Source organism: Heterodontus francisci, chromosome 7 (assembly GCF_036365525.1).
Source record: "Heterodontus francisci isolate sHetFra1 chromosome 7, sHetFra1.hap1, whole genome shotgun sequence".
NCBI classification, from domain to species: Eukaryota; Metazoa; Chordata; class Chondrichthyes; order Heterodontiformes; family Heterodontidae; genus Heterodontus; species Heterodontus francisci.
In genome coordinates this window covers 118,609,412-118,626,964 of record NC_090377.1, presented here as the reverse complement: position 1 = coordinate 118,626,964, position 17,553 = coordinate 118,609,412, and the positions used below count along the sequence as shown (strand labels likewise).

Genomic DNA, 17,553 nt, shown 5'->3' with positions numbered 1-17,553 from the left:
AGGATTTTGACCCAGCGACAGTGAAGGAATGGTAATATCGTTCCAAGTCAGGATGGTGTGTGACTTGGAAGGGAACTTGCAGGTGATGGTGTTGCCATGTATTTGCTGACCTTGTCCTTCTAGTTGGTAAAGGTTGCGGGTTTGGAAGGTGCTGTCTAAAGCGCCTTGGTGCATTGCTGCAGTGCATCTTGTAGATGGCACACACTGCTGCCACTGTGCGTCGGTGGTGGAGGGAGTGAATGTTTGTAGACGGGGTCCCAATCAAGTGGGCTGCTTTGTCCTGGATGGTGTCAAGCTTCTTGAGTGTTGTTGGAGCTGCACCCATCCAGGAAAGTGGAGAGTATACCATCACACTCCTGACTTGTGCCTTGTAGATGGTGGACAGGTTTTGGGGAGTCAGGAAGTGAGTTACTTGCCGCAAGATTCCTAGCCTCTGACCTGCTCTCGTAGCCACGGTATTTATATGGCTACTCCAGTTCAGTTTCTGGTCAATGGTAGCCCCTAGGATGCGGATAGCGGGGGATACAGCGATGGTAATGCCGTTGAATGTCAAGGAGAGATGGCGAGATTCTCTCTTGTTGGAGATGGTCATTGCCTGGCACTTGTGTGGCGCGAATGTTACTTGCCACTTATCAGCTCAAGCCTGGATATTGTCCAGGTCTTCCTGCATTTCTGCACGGACTGCTTCAGTACCGGAGGAGTCATGAATGGTGCTGAACGTTGTGCAATCAGCGAACATCCCCACTTCTGCCCTTATGATTGAAGGAAGGTCATTGATGAAGCAGCTGAAGATGGTTTGCCCTAGGACACTACCCTGAGGAACTCCTGCAGTGATGTCCTGGAGCTCAGATGATTGACCTCCAACAACCACAACCATTTTCCTTTGTGCTAGGTATGACTCAAGCCATCGGAGAGTTTTCCCCGATTCCCATTGACCTCAGTTTTGCGAGGGCACATTGATGACATACTCGGTCAAATGCTGCCTTGATGTCAACGGCAGTCACTCTCACCTCACCTCTTGAGTTCAGCTCTTTTGTCCATGTTTGAACCAAGGCTGTAATGAGGTCAGGAGCTGAGTGGCCCTGGCAGAACCCAAACTGAGCGTCACTGAGGCAGGTTATTGGTAAGCACGTGCCGCTTGATGGCACTGTTGATGACACCTTCCATCACTTTACTGATGATTGAGAGTAGGCTGATGGGGCGGTAATTGGCCGGGTTGGACTTGTCCTGCTTTTTATGGACAGGACATACCTGGGCAATTTTCCACATTGCAGGGTAGATGCCAGTGTTGTAGCTGTACTGGAACAGCTTGGCAAGGGGCGTGGCAAGTTCTGGAGCACAGGTCTTCAGTACTATTGCCGGAATATTGTCAGGGCCCATAGCTTTTGCAGTATCCAGTGCCTTCAGTCGTTTCTTGATATCACACGGCGTGAACCGAATTGGCTGAAGTCTGGTATCTGTGATGCTGGGGACTTCAGGAGGAGGCCGAGATGGATCATGAACTCGGCACTTCTGGCTGAAGATTGTTGCAAATGCTTCAGCCTTATCTTTCGCACTGATGTGCTGGGCTCCCCCATCATTGAGGATGGGGATATTTGTGGAGCCACCTCCTCCAGTTAGTTGTTTGATTGTCCACCACCACTCATGGCTGGATGTGGCAGGACTGCAGAGCTTAGATCTGATCCGTTGGTTATGGGATTGCTTAGCTCTATCGCATGCTGCTTATGCAGTTTGGTATGCAAGTAGTCCTGGGTTGTAGCTTCACCAGGTTGACACCTCATTTTGAGGTTTGCCTGATGCTGCTCCTGGCATGCCCTCCTGCACTCTTCATTGAACCAGGGTTGGTCTCCTGGCTTGATGGTAATGGTAGAGTGGGGGATATGCCGGGCCATGAGGTTACAGGTTGTGGTTGAGTACAATTCTGCTGCTGCTGATGGCCCACAGCGCCTCATGGATGCCCAGTTTTGCATTGCTAGATCTGTTCGAAATCTATCCCATTTAGCACGGTGATAGTGCCACACATGATGGACGGTATCCTCAATGTGAATGTGGGACTTAGTCTCCACAAATACTGTGCGGTGATCACTCCCATCAATACTGTCATGGACAGAAGCATCTGCGGTAGGCAAATTGGTGAGGACGAGGCCAAGTGTTGTTCAACATGGAGGAGTACAGACTCATCAGCTGAGGGAGGACACTAGGTGGTAATCAGTAGGAGGTTACCTTGCCCAAGTTTGACCTGATGCCATGAGACTTCATGGGGTCCGGAGTCGATGTTGAGGACTCCCAGGGCAACTCCCTCCCTACTGTATACCACCGTGCCACCACCTCTGGTGGGTCTGTCCTGATGGTGGGACAGGACATACCCGGGGATGGTGATGGCAGTGTCTGGTACATTGTCTGTAAGGTATGATTGCTGTCAAATCAAACCCACTCAAAAAAGTATGACAAAAATATTGTGCCATTTCTGTGACAGAATAATGGCTGGTCTAAAATGAGTTATATACGCTGTGCCATCTAAATCCTGTTGAACCTGTGACGAGACAACATATTCTGATACATCAACCAAACATTAGAAAAGGCATAGCATCAGGTTTTTAAGCACAGGTGCTGAGACTCATGGAGTACATGCCAATTGTCAAGCTACTGAGCCCATGCTTGTTCATCCACCCAATAACAACCTGCAGTTCCCCCTTCCCACACCATCACAATATACAGCTGTTTCTTAAATAATTCCAAGGTTTTTAGCCTGAAGTAGGTCACATTGATCACTTGTGTGAAGGACTTCCTGGTTCAGACATCTTTTAAAAAGGTCGTGGTTATTTCACTCAATATCCCCTGGTTACTAATAAGTGTGTAACATTACCTTTAAATTGCACCACATCCCCAGTTTGGGACTTAGGTAATCCTTTGTGACAGGCGTCGCAGGTGAGAGCGACTGACACACCACAGCTGCCAAGGAGAAAGCCAATCTGCTGACTGCCAGCGTCCTACCAAGAGCAAAGGAAACATTGCACATAGTACTCAAAGAAAATTTTAGCACTACAGAGCAACCCTAATCTGGTGTTACAGAATCAACACCTATTTGGAATCAAAAGTTTAGATGATATCTGACGTTACCTTCCTAGTTAGTGGTACTTCAATGGGCACAGGGACCAATTCTGCTAAAAGGCAACCGTAAAATGCCACAATAAATGCCACTGGGTCATTGTTTGGATACACCAAAGCCACCTAAAATAGAGCAGAGAAATTTTATTTGAAAACTGGATCTGGAAAAAAAATGCAAGATGTCCCCACTGTTTTCCACTTTAGACGTGACGATTCTGCAAATGTGACGCTTGCTTCAAACTAACGTTCAGAGGAAAACATGGGGGATCATTAAACCAAAATTAAGCTTCAGATTTTTAGCTAATTCTGTGGATTTTTACTAATTCTTGGTTAACAAAAAAGGCATTGTTACAAGTATGGCTTAACTGATGAAACGAAACCAAAAATAAACTTCAACTTTCTTCCAACAATAAATTTCTCTCAACTTTTCTAAAATAATTAACTGATGTTTTTTTGTAGGGCAAACCATATTTTCTTATTTTTGTTCTTTGACATCAGTATTGAGTCTCGCTGGGCAAGAACCATGATAGTTTTACATAGAATTAAATAGAATTTTACAACACAGAAACAGGCCATTCAGCCCAAGAGGCTCACAACGATGATTATGCTCCACACGACCCTCTTTTCACCCATCTTCATCTCACGATCAACATTCCTTCCATTCTTTTCTCCCTCATTTATTATATAGATTTCCCTTAAATGCATCTATGCTATTCACCTTAATCACTCCATGTGGTAAAGGTATTTGCCAGCTTATGACTGATTTTCGACTGTTTTGTGATTCATATGCTGCTTGCTCAATCCCCAGCAACCTTTTATTATTGAGTTCAGCAATGATTGATTTTAGTTTATCTTCCTTTTTGTCCTCCACCAAACATCTCTCCTCAGACTTTCTCCTCCCCCAAAAGCCATGTCTCATCTGAAACACTGTTCTCCAGTCAGGAGCAGCTTTCCAGTACTTGCAAAGTACTGTCATAATTTATTATCTTTATGTGTGAGTCTAGGTTATGAGCACCTGCAGGTTACTTGATCATGGGATGGGGTGGGCATTACAGCCAAGATTGATCCAGTCTTCAACCCATGCCCACACGTGCACATTTCTAGCAAGATCACTGCATAGCAATCAGAAGCAGGAGCCCGAACAGGTTTTGACTAATCCACAATTCCAGCTCCTAGTCACTAACCTGGCTAAAAACACAACGGTAGAGCACATTGGGAGAGAGGAGTTTAAAAGGAGCATGGGAACCACTGGCAGAGACACAGCAGCAGAGCACATCTCCAACAACAGAGCACCTGATCAAAAAGAAAAATCGAATTGTGATGTCACAGGAAAGCAGGTAGGTAACTGGCTGGGTGAGACATTGGAGTTACAAACAGCGTGAGAGGGGAGCGAGGCACAGGGAGTTAGCTGGTGAGTAACTGGTGGGTGTTTTCTGAACTTTCTTATTGTTTTTAATTTCTGCTGAGTTTTATTTTTCTCTAATATTCAAGTCTATCTACCAAGTCAAAGCTAAAATACCAGCAGTCGGTAGATGGTTATCCGTTTGTTCGTTCTATTGTGTTCGTTTAACTTCCAATTTTTAGTGCAGTAAATAAATGACTTGAGGCACGGCAGGGCTGCTCACACCTGTCGAATCCACCTCCTGTGCCATGTGGGAGATCCTGGATGCTTCCTGTATCCTGGAAAACCATTTGTGCAGAAAGTGTCGGCTATTGCAGCAGCTTGAGCTCCGGGTTTTGGAAATTGAGGAGCAGCTGGCGACACTGCAGTGCATTTGTGAGGATGAAAGGTATGCGGATAGCACATTTATAGATGCGGTCACCCCGCAGCTTAAGAGTATGCAGGAAGACAGGGAATGGGTGACCGCATGTCAAATGGCAGTCAAAAAGAAACAGGCAGGATTGCAGGAGACCCCTAAATGCATCTCACTTTCCAACGGGTATTCAGTTCTGAATACTGATGAGTGATGGTTCACCGAGTGCAGCCAGAGCCAAGTCCATGGCACCACAGGTGGCTCAGCTGCATAGGGGGTACAGGGAAGACTGGAAAAGCCATAATGACAGGTGTTTCAATAGTCAGCGGAACAGACAGGCGTTTCTGCGGCCGCAAACATGCATCCAGGATAGTGGGTTGCCTCCCTGGTGCCAGACTCAAGGATGTCACTGAGCGGCTGCAGAGCATTCCGAAGAGGAAGGGTAAACAGCCAGCAGTCGTGGTCCACACTGGAACCAACGACACAGGGAGAAAAAGGGATGTGGTCCTGCAGTCAGAATTTAGGGAACTAGGTAAGAAATTAGCAAGCAAGACCTCAAAAGTAGTAATCTCCGGATTACTCCCAGTGCCATGTGCAAGTGAGTATAGAAATTGGAGGATAAGACAGATGAATGCGTAGATGTAAAGATGGTGCAGAAGGGAGGGTTTTAGATTCCTGCGACATTGGGACTGGCTCTGGTGGAGATGGGACCTGTACAGGCTGCACCTGAACAGAGTTCCTTGCAGGACATTTTGTTATTGCTGTTGGGGAGGTTTTAAACTAGTTTGGCAAGGGGGATGGGGACCTGAGGATAGACTCAGTTGGGACAAAATCAGAAATGAAAATGGAAGGCAGAAAATTAATGGATGAGTCTGGAAGACAGAGGAAACACAGGTTAGAAAAAAAAAGTTTGGCAGGGCTCAAGGGCATCTATTTCAATGCAAGGAGTACAGCAAATAAAGCAGACCGGCTGAGGGCACAGATAGACACATGGCAGTAGTATGATATCATAGTTATATCTGAAACATGGCTTAAGGAGGGACAGGAATGGCAGCTCAACGTTCCTGGTTACAGGGTTTTCAGACGCTAGGGAAGGGGATAAGAAAGGAAGGTGAGTGGCAATTTTGGTCAAAAAACTATTGTAGCTGTGAGGTGGGATGAGGCCATATGGATTGAGCCAAGGAACAAAAAAGGGGCAATCACACTGCTGGGAGTGTGCTATAGACCCCCAACAGTCATAGGGAGACAGAAGAGCTGATATGTAGGCAAATCTCGGAGAGGTGCATGAACAATAGAGCAGTAATAGGGGATTTTAACTACCCTAATATTAACTGGGATAGTTTTAGTCATGGTCAGAGAGAGATCCAGCACTGAAACAGACCCTTCGGCCCACCAAGTCTGTGACGACCATCAACCGCCCATTTATACTAATCCTACATTAATCCCATATTCCCTACCACATCCCCACCTTCCCTCAATTCTCCTACCTACAGTAAGGGCAATTTACAATGGCCAATTTACCTAACAACCTGCAAGTCTTTGGCTGTGGGAGGAAACCGGAGCACCCGGCGGAAACCCACGCAGTCACAGGGGGAAACTTGCAAACTCTGCACAGGCAGTACCCAGAACCAAACCCGTAGTTTTAGTGTGAAAGGAATTGAGGAAGCAGAATTCTTGAGGCGCATTCAGGAGAACCTTTTTGGCCAGTATCTAGCAAGTCCAACAAGAGAGGGCACAGTTTTACACTTACTTTTAGGAAATGAAGATGGGCAGGTGTGGCAGTGGGAGAGCATTTTGGTGTTAGTTATCATAATTCAGTCAGTTTTAGCAATTATGGAAAAGATCACAGATTGAACACGAGTTAAGAGTTCTCAATTGGGGCAAGGCCAATTTTACTAAGCTGAGGAGTGATTTAGCGAAAGTGAACTAGAAACAGCTACTTGAAGGTATATCAGTGTCAGAGCAGTGGGAGGCATTCAAAGAGGCGATTCAAGGGGTTCAGAGTAAACACGTTCCCATAAAGAAAAAGGGTGAGACGGTCAAAACTAGAGCTCCATGGATGTTAAGGAGCTTACAGGGCAAGATAAAGCAGAAAAGGAAAGCTTATGCCCGACACCGAGAGCTCAATACTACAGAAAGCAGGGAGGAATATAGAAAGTGGAGGGGTGAAATCAAAAAGTAAACTATGAAAACCAAGACAGGGCATTAAAGAATATTGGCAATAGAGCATGGCTACCCGACCTGAAGCCGATGACACGTGTTGGGTTCGGGTCGGGTATCCGGGTCTGGCATTCGGACTCAGGTCGGGCCAGGTACACTATCACCACCTCCGGTAAGTGGCTCCAATGTTAATGTACGTTTTGGACTTGAAAGGTTGTTTAGTTACAGTTTTTTTATGTTTGTGCAGGTAAGCAACAAAGTGAAAAACGGAAGCGAGGTTAACTGATGGTCGGGTCAGGTCAGGCGCAGGAAAAAATGAAAAGGACTTGGGCTGGGTCAGATGTGGTTCTGTCGGGCTCGGATCGGGTTTCATTTGCAGACCTGAGCCGGCCTTTAACGGGCAAGCAAAATCAAGGTGAACCCAAAGAGGTATTATCAATACATTAAGAGTAAGAGGTTAACTAAGGAAAGAGTAGGGCCCATAAAAGACCAAAAAGGTAACTTATGTGTAGGGGTGGAAGATGTTGGCATTGTTCTTAATGAATACTTTGCGTCTGTCTTCCCAAAAGAGGAGGACGATATAGATATTGTAGTTAAGGAAGAGGGGTGTGAAGTATTGGATGTGATAAATATAGGGAAAGAGGAAGTATTAATGGGATTAGCATCCTTGAAAGTTGATAAATCACCATGGCCAGATGAAATGCACCCCAGGCTGTTAAAAGAAGCGAGAGAAGAAGTAGTGGAAGGTCTGACTATCATTTTCCAGTCCTCACTGGATACAGGTGTGGTACCGGCAGATTGGAGAATGCGTACCTCTGTTTAAAAGGGATTGATGAATAGACCAAATAATTACAGGCCAGTCTGTCTAACCTCAGTGACAGGCAAATTATTGGAATCTATTCTGAGAGACAGGACAAACTGTCACTGATAAAGGCATAGATTAATCAAGGATAGTCAGCATGGATTTGTTCAGGGAAGATCTTGTCTCACCAACTTGATCGAATTTTTTTGAATTAACAAGGAAGATATATGAGGGTAGTGCAGTTGGTGGGGTCTACATGGATTTTAGCAAGGCTTTTGACAAGGTAGCACATGGCAGACTGGTTAAAAAAAATAAAATCCCATGGGATCCAGAGAAATGCAGCGAGGATTTAGACATAAATGTAGGGGGCATAATCAAGAAATTTGCAGACGATACAAAGACTGGCCATGTGGTAGATAGCAATGAGGATAGCTGTCGGCTGCAGCAAGATATTGATGGTCTGGTCAGATGGGCAGAAAAGTGGTAAATGGAATTCAACCTGGAGAAGTATGAGGTGATGTGTTTGGGGAGATAAAACAAGGCAAAAGAACACATGATGAATGGGAAAATACTGAGAAGTGTCGAGGAAGTGAGGGACCTTGGAGCGAATGTCCACAAATCCCTGAAGGTAGCAGGACAGGTCGATAAGGTGGCATACGGAATCCTTTCCTTTATTAGATGAGGTACAGAATATAACAACAGGGAGGTTATGCTGGAACTGTATAGCTCATTGGTTAGGCCACAATCTGAGTACTGAAGGATTACATTACAGAAGGATGTAATTGCACTTGAGAGGGTATAAAGGAGATTTACAAGGATGCTGCCAGGACTGTAAAAATGCAGCTATGAGCAAAGACTGGAGAAGCTGGGGTTATTCTCATTGGAACAGAGAAGGCTGAGGGGAGACCTGATTGAAATGTGCAAAATTTTGAGTGGCCTGGATAGAGTGGAGGTTAAGAGCCTATTTACCTTAGCAGAGAGGTCAGCCACTAGGGAGCATGGAGTTAAAGTAATTGGTAGAAAAATTACAGGGGAGTTGAGGAAAAACATTTTCACCCAGAGGGTGGTGGGTATCTGGAACTCACTGCCTTAAAGGGTGGTTGAGGCAGAAACCTTCAACTCATTCAAAAGGAGTTTGGATATGCACCTCAAGTGCCATAATCTGCAGGGATACGGACCAAATGCTGGAATGTAAGATTAGAAGGGTGGATCGTTTTTCAACCAGCACAGACACAATGGACCAAGTGGCCTCTTTCTGTACCTTAAACTTTCTACGATTCTAAAATCATGTAATTCAGAAAACACCATGTTTAAAGTAGATACCTTTTATGGGTCAGAACCCGACCAAGTGCTGCAGGCACATCATCCTGACTTGGAACAAGATTGCTGTTCCTTCACTGTTGCTGGGTCAAAATCCTGGAACTCCCTTCCTAACAGCACTGTGGGTGTACCTACCCCACATGGACTGCAGCGGTTCAAGAAGGCAGCTCACCACCACCTTCTCAAAGGGCAATTAGGGATGGGCAATAAAATCTGGCCTGGCCAGCGACGCCCACATCCCATGAATGAATAAAAAAAAAGACTTGCTATCACACTGCACTTTGCACGACGTTGGGACGTACCAAACCACAACAGCCCATGGAGTACTTTTGAAGAGTAGTCACTATTGTTGGAAATGCAGCAGCCAATCTGCGCACAGCAAGCTCCCACAAACAGCAATGTGATCACCAAATCATAATTTTTTTTTTTTAAATGGTATTGATTGAGGGATAAATATCAGCCAGGAGACTGGGGATAAATCCTCTGCTCAAGTTCGAAGTAGTACCATGGAATCATTACATCCACCTGCAGGGGCGGCTGTGGTCTTGGTCTAATGTTTCATCTGAAAGACAGCACCTCTGACAGTGTAGCACTCCCTCAGTACTCCACTTGAGTATCAGCCTCGATTTTTGTGCTCAAGTCTCTGGAGTGGGATTTGAACCCACAACCTTCTGACTCAAAGGCTAGAATGCTACCCACTAAGGACATTAACCAATGAGTCATTAGGACAGCTTTGTAATCAGTAATCTTATGCTCTGCATTGGTTTGGAAATTGAAGTAGTGCTCAAGAGAAAATGCAGAAGTATCATCCTGAATGTAATGTATACAGGGGAGGGCAGCATCACGAGTGGTGGCCACCTTGCATGTTGCAATTCCAGTAATACTACAAAAAGAAAACATTACAATTCTGGGCAAGACTGACATACTCTATCACCAGGTCTCAGAAGCGGATCATTCTTATTGCTCAGTTTGTTGAGGAGTGTGTAAGCGAGCTTGAGGCTCCGAGTCCATAGCTTCCCTAAAACAGACAAAACAAAGGCATCAGCCACTGAGTACAACGTTGCAAAAGCAAAATATTGTGGATGCTGGAAATCTGAAATAAAAACAAAGATGCTTGAAATACACAGGGTAGGCAAACATCTGTGGAGAGAGAAAGAGTTAATATTTCAGGTCAACAACCTTTCATCAGAACTGTTTCTGATGAAAGGTTGTTGACCTGAAGCATTAACTCTATTTCTCTCTCCGCAGATGCTGCCAGACCTACTGAGTATTACAAATATTTTCTGTTTTTAAGTAGTGTTGCAAGACTTTCTGTAGCTCCATGAAAAAAAACTACACTTAACAGAAAGACTCATCACATTACCATTATAAACTCATAAGTTTATGCATATTTGCTTAATCCTGGATCAATTCAAGGATCAAATAAATGTGGATTAAGTAGCATAGCATAGTATAAACAAGATTCCCATTAATAGGAACAACAAACATCTATTACAATCACTTTATTCAGCTGGCAGGTGCTTACCATAGGTGAGTGTATAAACTGGCTTCCCCGTAGTATCTAGTGAGGTCAGACAAGAAGCCTTGGGCTGTGTGGTCCCCCACCTTTGTACAGCTGCCAGCAGTGATGGAGGCCAATTTGTCACTACTCCTAGTGGCTCCCCTTGTAATGGTGCCGTCTGAAGACCTTCCGGTTTTGGCTGATTCGGATCTGCTTGTGGAACTGAAATCAAAGCAAGTTAGTAAAGACGAGCAAGATGAAAAGAGACAATCAAAAAATGCATGGTTGTCCTCATTCTTTAAGTTAAGATCTCTGTCACATACCGCTGTCAGGCATATTAGACATCGGAATAAACTGACTCTGGTGCTACTGAGAATGACTATTTGCATTAAAAGGTGGGAGGGGAAAAAGGCCAAGAACATTTCGTCCTCGTGGCATGGTGCATTGGGAAATTAATGACAATGTATAGATCAGTAAATGAAAGGCGACTAGACTGCGTGAATACTATCAGTGAATTTCCTCCACATCCTCACCTTCTAAGAAATCAAGCCAGATTCATAGATTTTTTTTTAGAATTAGCCCCCAAGCCAAATCTCATCACATCAGTGGACTAGCAATTGCTGCAAGGGTTAATCAAAGACTTGTGATGTGTCAAATCAAATCAGCATTACCTACATTGAAGACTATGTGAGCCATATTACAAAAAGAAGAATGACTGAGATAATTGAAGTAAAACCTTCCGGGAGCACAACTCATTAAAGGGGGTTGCAGCACTGGAAAAAGTTACAGTGACGCAGAGTCGAGATCATGAAATGACCAACACTAGGGTGAGAATTTTTAATTTGAGACTTTGGGAAACTGAAAGCCAATGACAGGAGAGATGAGCAAGTGGAACTTGGCGTGGGATAAGTCACAGGCAGCAGAGTTTTGGATGAGGTTAGAGGATGGGACACTCAGCAGGACAGTACTGGAATGGTCAAGGTTGAAAAAGGCACATATGATTTCAACAGATTAGTGAGGTAGAAACAGAGATGGGCAATGTTAGACAGGTGGGAGCAGGAGGTCTTTGTGATGGAAGATACATTGTCAGAAGCTCATCTTGCGTTCAAATGAGATGCAGAAATTGCTAACAATCTGGTTCAAGATATGTAATGGCCAGGGAGGGGAATGGAGTTTGTGGCAAAGGTTTAAGACAATGGCTTTGGTCTCCCCAATTGCTGCTCATTCAAGACTTGATGTTGCACAAGTAGTCTAACAGTATAAAAACAGTGGAGAGGTCAGAGAGCTGGTGAAGTTGGTTGTCATCAGTACTCATGTAAATAGATGGTGTCACAAAGGGACAACATGTAGATGAGGAAGAGAAGGGGGCCAAGGATAGATTCTGGAGGCCTTCCAAGGAGATGGTACAGGGTTGAAAAGATGTTCTGGCTCTGTCACCAACTAAAGTGATGCAGACCTCGATAAAGAATGTAGAAGCCTGCTGATGTCTTTGCAAGGTTGGTAAAACTCCCCCACCTCACCAACCCTGACACAAAAAAAATCAGTGTCTAAATTTTTGCTTCAAAAATAAAATCACAAAAGATGACCACTGCAACAGGAAAAAACAATCAGCTTTCCCATGAACTTCCAATGTGAACTACAGCTGAAAATGTAAAAACAAAACAAGAGGTAAACAACCAAAATAAAATCTATACACAAAGTGGGAATGAGGAGGAAGAGAAGAACTGACCAGAATGATCATGGACTTTACACAGCATGACACTCTTGAATTATACATTGCCATCGACAGAAAAATACAAAATCTAAGTGTCAAAGAATTTGACCGGTATAATTAAAGATTTCTGAAAATGAAACTGTACACCAGTGTATGAATGCTCAGTACTGAATACTTCAGTTTTCTCCAATAGAATCTGTTTCAACTCCATCTAGACAAACGTACCTTCCAGCTGTTCTTCAAAATCATCGACAAAGAACTCTTTCAGTGGTGGCCGCTTGGGTCGCTTGAGTGTGTTAAGGAGCTGCTGAATTTTTGATGAGACTCTGCTATTCACAGGAACACCTGACAAAATGAGCAAAAGAAACATACTTCTTTCAAATTTTCCCTCCTAAGTCTGCCATCTAGGGCTTTTATTTTGGGTTGGAGATGAACAATTTGGATAGTTGTTAAAGTGATAGATGGCGCTACAAAAGAAAAGCAATTGAATTTTACAGCATTTGGCACAGCTGATGCTGTTAGACATGTGTCTATAGATTGCATACAGCAGTGGGCATGCTTTGAGCCAATATCTGACATAGGTCACATTTGTCCTCAGGTTGTTTTAATAATGGACATTATTAGGGCTCACATCTGTCATCCAGGCCCAGTGGTAGCAAACATGCCTTGAAGTCAGAAGGTTCAAGTCCCACTCCACTAAATCTAGGTTTGACCACTAAATCTAGGTTGACACCCCACTGCAGTACTAAGTAAGTGGTGCATGTCAGAAATACTTTTTCTTAGATGAGATGTTCAATCGATGTTCCATCTGTCCTCTCAAGTGGACGTATAAGATCCCGAAGTACTATTTCGAAGAGAAGTGAGCTATTCTCCCTAGCGTCTTGACCAATATTTATCCCTCAATCAACACTTACAAAACATCACCTGATTATCAGATTGCTGTTTGGGTCCTTGCTGTGTACAAATTACCTGCCGTGTTTCCTACATTACAACAGTGACGACACTTCAAAAGAACTTCATTGACTATGAAGCACTTTGAGTGGTCCTGATGATTTTTAAAATATCTGGCACTTGGGTTTGAATCATATCCAGATTAATGAGATGACTGTCTCTTTTCCGGTGGCAAGGGATCTATGTGAAATAGATTTGAACACTCAGTGTAGACTCTAGTGGATGGAGGCCCACATTGCATTAAATGCCAAAGCAAAATACTGCAGATGCTCGGAATCTTAAAATAAAAACAGAAAATGCTATGAAGTACTTAGCATGCCAGGCAACATCGGTGGAGGCAGAGAGCAAGTTAGGTTTTAGGTCGATGACTGTATCAGAAAGTTCTGATGAATGCGAGCATCACTGGCAAGGCCAGCATTTCTTGCCCACTCCTAATTGTCCTGGAGAAAGTGGTGGTGAGCTGTCTTGAACTACTGCAGTCCATGTGGTGTAGGTACATCCACAGTGCTGTTAAGAAGGCAGTTCCATATTTCTGACCCAGCGACAGTGAAGGAATATTGATCTATTTCCAAGTCAGGACGGTGTGCAACTTGCAGGTGGTGGCATTTCCAGGCATGTGCTGCCCTTGTTCTTCTAAGTAGTAGAGGTTGCAGGTTTGGAAGGTGCTGTGGAAGGAGGCTTGGTGAGTTGCTGCAGTGCATCGTGTATAATGGTACACACTGCTGCCATTGCTCGCCAGTGGTGGAGGGAGTGAATGTTGGCAGTGGTGGACAGGGTGCCGATCAAACGAGCTGCTTTGCCCTGGATGGTGTGGAGCTCCGAGGGTTGTTGCAGCTGCACCCATCCAGGCAAGAGGAGAGTATTCCATTACACTCCTGACTTGTGACTTGCAAATGGTGAACAGGCTTTGGGGAGTCAGGTGAGTTACTGGCCACAGAATTCCCTGCTCTTGTAGCAGCAGCATTTATATGGCTGGTCCAGTTCTGTTCTGGTCAATGGTGATCCTCAGGATGTTGATGACAGGAGAATTCAGTGACAGCAATGCTGTTGAATGTCATGGGCAGATGGTTAGATTCTCTCTTGTTGGAGATAGTCATTGCCTGACACTTGTGTGGCATGAATGTTACTTGCCACTTATCAGCCCAAGCCTGATGTTGTCCAGGTCTTGCTGTATATGGACACGGAATACTTCACTATCTGAGAAGTGGCAAATGGGATTGAATACTGTGCAATCATCAGCGAGCACCCCCAGTTCCGATCTTATGATGGAGGGAAGGTCATTGATGAAGCAGCTGAAGGTGGTTGGACCGAGGACACTATCCTGAGGAAAGGTCACAGACCTAAAACGTTAACTCTGCTTCTCTCCCCACAGATGCTGCCTGCCTGACCTGCTGAGTATTTCCAGCACTTCATTTTTATGACACTATCCTGAGGAACTCCTGGAGCAATGTCCTGGGGCTGGGAAGATTAGCCTCCAACAACCACAACCATCTTCCTTTGTGCTAGATATGATTCCAACCAGTGAAGAGTTATCCCCCAATTCCCATTGACTTCAATTTTGCTAAGTTTCCTTGATGCCACACTAAGTCAAATGCAGCCCCGATGTCAAGGGCAGTCACTCGCACATCATCAATCTCCACAGATGTTGCTTGATCTGCTGAGTATTTGCAGCATTTTCTGTTTTTATTGCATTGCGTGCCAACAGTCTGGCAATCTGATTCAGAGAAGGCACAAAGGTGTTTAGTATGGTAATGAAAACATTCACAACAACAGGTGCTGCTCTTTTAAGTCAGAGTTGGACAGGTAAAGGATGCTTCACTTGGCATCTGCACCATTCATAATCAATTTGAGAATTCTTGACTCAGTAACTGGGTGTCCAGAGTTGAACTTATTCTGAACACACACATACTTTATTTAAATTAGACAAAAATCACTACCCAACTCACCCCTGCCAAAGAAAAACTAAATTTAAAAACTGAGTACAAGTTTTTCAATTGGATTCAAATTCCGGTCAGGATTACGTTCATCCAAATTCCTCTCTGAATAAGATTTTAAAAACAGTCATACCACTTTGAACATACTCAATGTTGAAATCCATCACAAACTCACCATCAGCAGTTTCCATTATGCCACTGTTGAAACTACGAGGAACTCCACGAACTGAGGAAACTTGCGGCCGCTCAAAGTGGGCAATGCGCTCCGAGGCACCAGTGGTCACATCTGGTGGTGCTGAGTGGTTATCTGACCAGAAGGTAAAGCAAGTATTAAAATATTAGTTATCTTATTTAATGGGAACTGAATAATAAATCACTTGGTGCATTCCATTTCCAACATTTAACTTATTTTTCTGACAGTTTTCTCCTCGCTCTTTCTTGCTGAGGTACAGCTCCATAGCAGCTGGCTGCACTCCAGGAACTTGATTAGCTGGCTATTATAATTATGTACATATGAACATACGAATTAAGAGCAGGAGTAGGTCATTCAGCCCCTCGAGCCAGCTCTTCCATTCAATAAGATCAGGGCTGATCTGATTGTAACCTCGACTACCCACAATAACCTTTCACTCCCTTATCAAAAATCTATCTACCTCTGTCTTAAAAATATTTAAAGACTCTGCTTCCACTGTCTTTTGAGGAAGAGAGTTCCAAAAACTCTCAACCCTCAGAAAAAATTTCTCATCTATCTTTAGTGGGTGACCCCTTATTTTTAAAGTAGTGACCCCTAGTTCTCGATTCTCCACAAGCAGAAACATCCTTTCCACTTTCACCCTGTCAAGACCCCTCAGGATCTGATATGTTGACATTGAGTGGCAGCATGCTCACTGATCATGGGAGAGATCACAACAGGGCTCAATTCTTTTCTCATCCAATGTCCACACACACCAACTTATTGGGGGCTTGGGGCGGGGTGGTGGTGCATGGTTTCAAAACTAGGATCCATAACTATAACTATCAAATCTAGCACAGAATTCAGGAGAAACCTAGCTCAGGAATTAGTGAGAATGTGGAACTTACCACTGCATGTTTGGGCCGAGGTAGACAGATGGGCACATTTAAGGCAAAGCTAGGCAAGTATGTGAAGGAGAAAGAATAAAATAAATTGTTGATAAGGTGACTAAGTGAGTGGCGCATATACACTGGCACAGACCTGCTGGTTCAAATGGCCTGTTGGTGTGCTGTAAAATTCTGAGAGATTAAACCTGGAATCTGTCTGGTTTGTGTAGTGGAGTTACTCTCTAAATAAACTCACCAAGGGTCTAGTATTCAGCATGCAATTGTTGAAAATTTAAAATTGTTTCTCAATTGATTTTAATCTCTACTGGTTTGTGTTACAGAGTAATATGAAGAAAATGAATAAAAGTCCCATTCCATTTAATGTACTAAGCTTGGCAGAATTGTGCATTGGGCAGGATTCCTTCTAGTCAGTGTCACCGAAGAACATCCTCTGTAACTGGTCTCAACGAGCTAATACAAAAAAAATGTAAAATGAATAAAACAATGACATGTCATGGCAGGACGTGATGCCCTTTTGACTGGCCATCTTCCACGACAAATATATAGAATCACAGAATAATACAGTATAGGAGGCCATTCTCCCCATCTTTGAAAGAGCTACCCAATTAGTCCCACTTCGCTGATTTTTCCCCTTCAAATATATCTTTCTTTTCAAAGTTATGATTGGATTTATTTCCACCAACCTATCAGACAGTGATTTCCAGTTCATAACAGGCCACTGTGCAACACTTTTTCCCCTCATGTCACTTCTGGTTCTTTTGCCTATCACCTTAAATCTGTGTCCTCTGGTTACTGATCCATCTGCCACCAGAAACAATTCATCCTTATTTATTTACCAAATGCTTCACGATTCTTAACACCACTATCAAATCTCTCCTTAATCATCTCTGCTCTAAGGAGAGCAACCCCAGTTTCTCTAGACTCTCCACCCAACATAAGTCCTTCAGCCTTGACACCATTCCAGTAAATCTCTTCCGCACCCTCTGCAAGGTTTGGAAATCCTTCCTAAAGTAGACTGACCAAAATTGCCTACAACACGAACTGGGACCTAACAGTGCTTTATAAAGGTTTAGTCTAAATTATTTGCTTTTGCACTCTAAAACTCTATTCAGAAAGCCAAGAATTCTGTATGCCTGTTCAACAGCCTTCTCAACTTGTCCTGCTACCTTCAAAAATATGTACATGCACCCCAGGTCTTCGCTCCTGCACACGCCTTATAATATAATTTC

At 43.9% G+C, this 17,553-nt stretch overlaps 1 protein-coding gene across 1 annotated transcript in view; it reads right to left on the bottom strand.

The window, feature by feature from the left end:
- Positions 1-17,553, bottom strand: part of LOC137372271 (disco-interacting protein 2 homolog A-like) — a 299,051-nt gene that overhangs the window by 98,449 nt on the left and 183,049 nt on the right. The window contains exons 6-11 of the mRNA XM_068036004.1: positions 15,420-15,551; positions 12,585-12,704; positions 10,670-10,867; positions 10,071-10,162; positions 3,121-3,231; positions 2,867-2,990 (exon numbers count right to left, since the gene is read on the bottom strand). Coding sequence (XP_067892105.1) covers positions 2,867-2,990; positions 3,121-3,231; positions 10,071-10,162; positions 10,670-10,867; positions 12,585-12,704; positions 15,420-15,551 — 777 coding nt within the window. The remainder of the gene's footprint in view (positions 1-2,866; positions 2,991-3,120; positions 3,232-10,070; positions 10,163-10,669; positions 10,868-12,584; positions 12,705-15,419; positions 15,552-17,553) is intronic.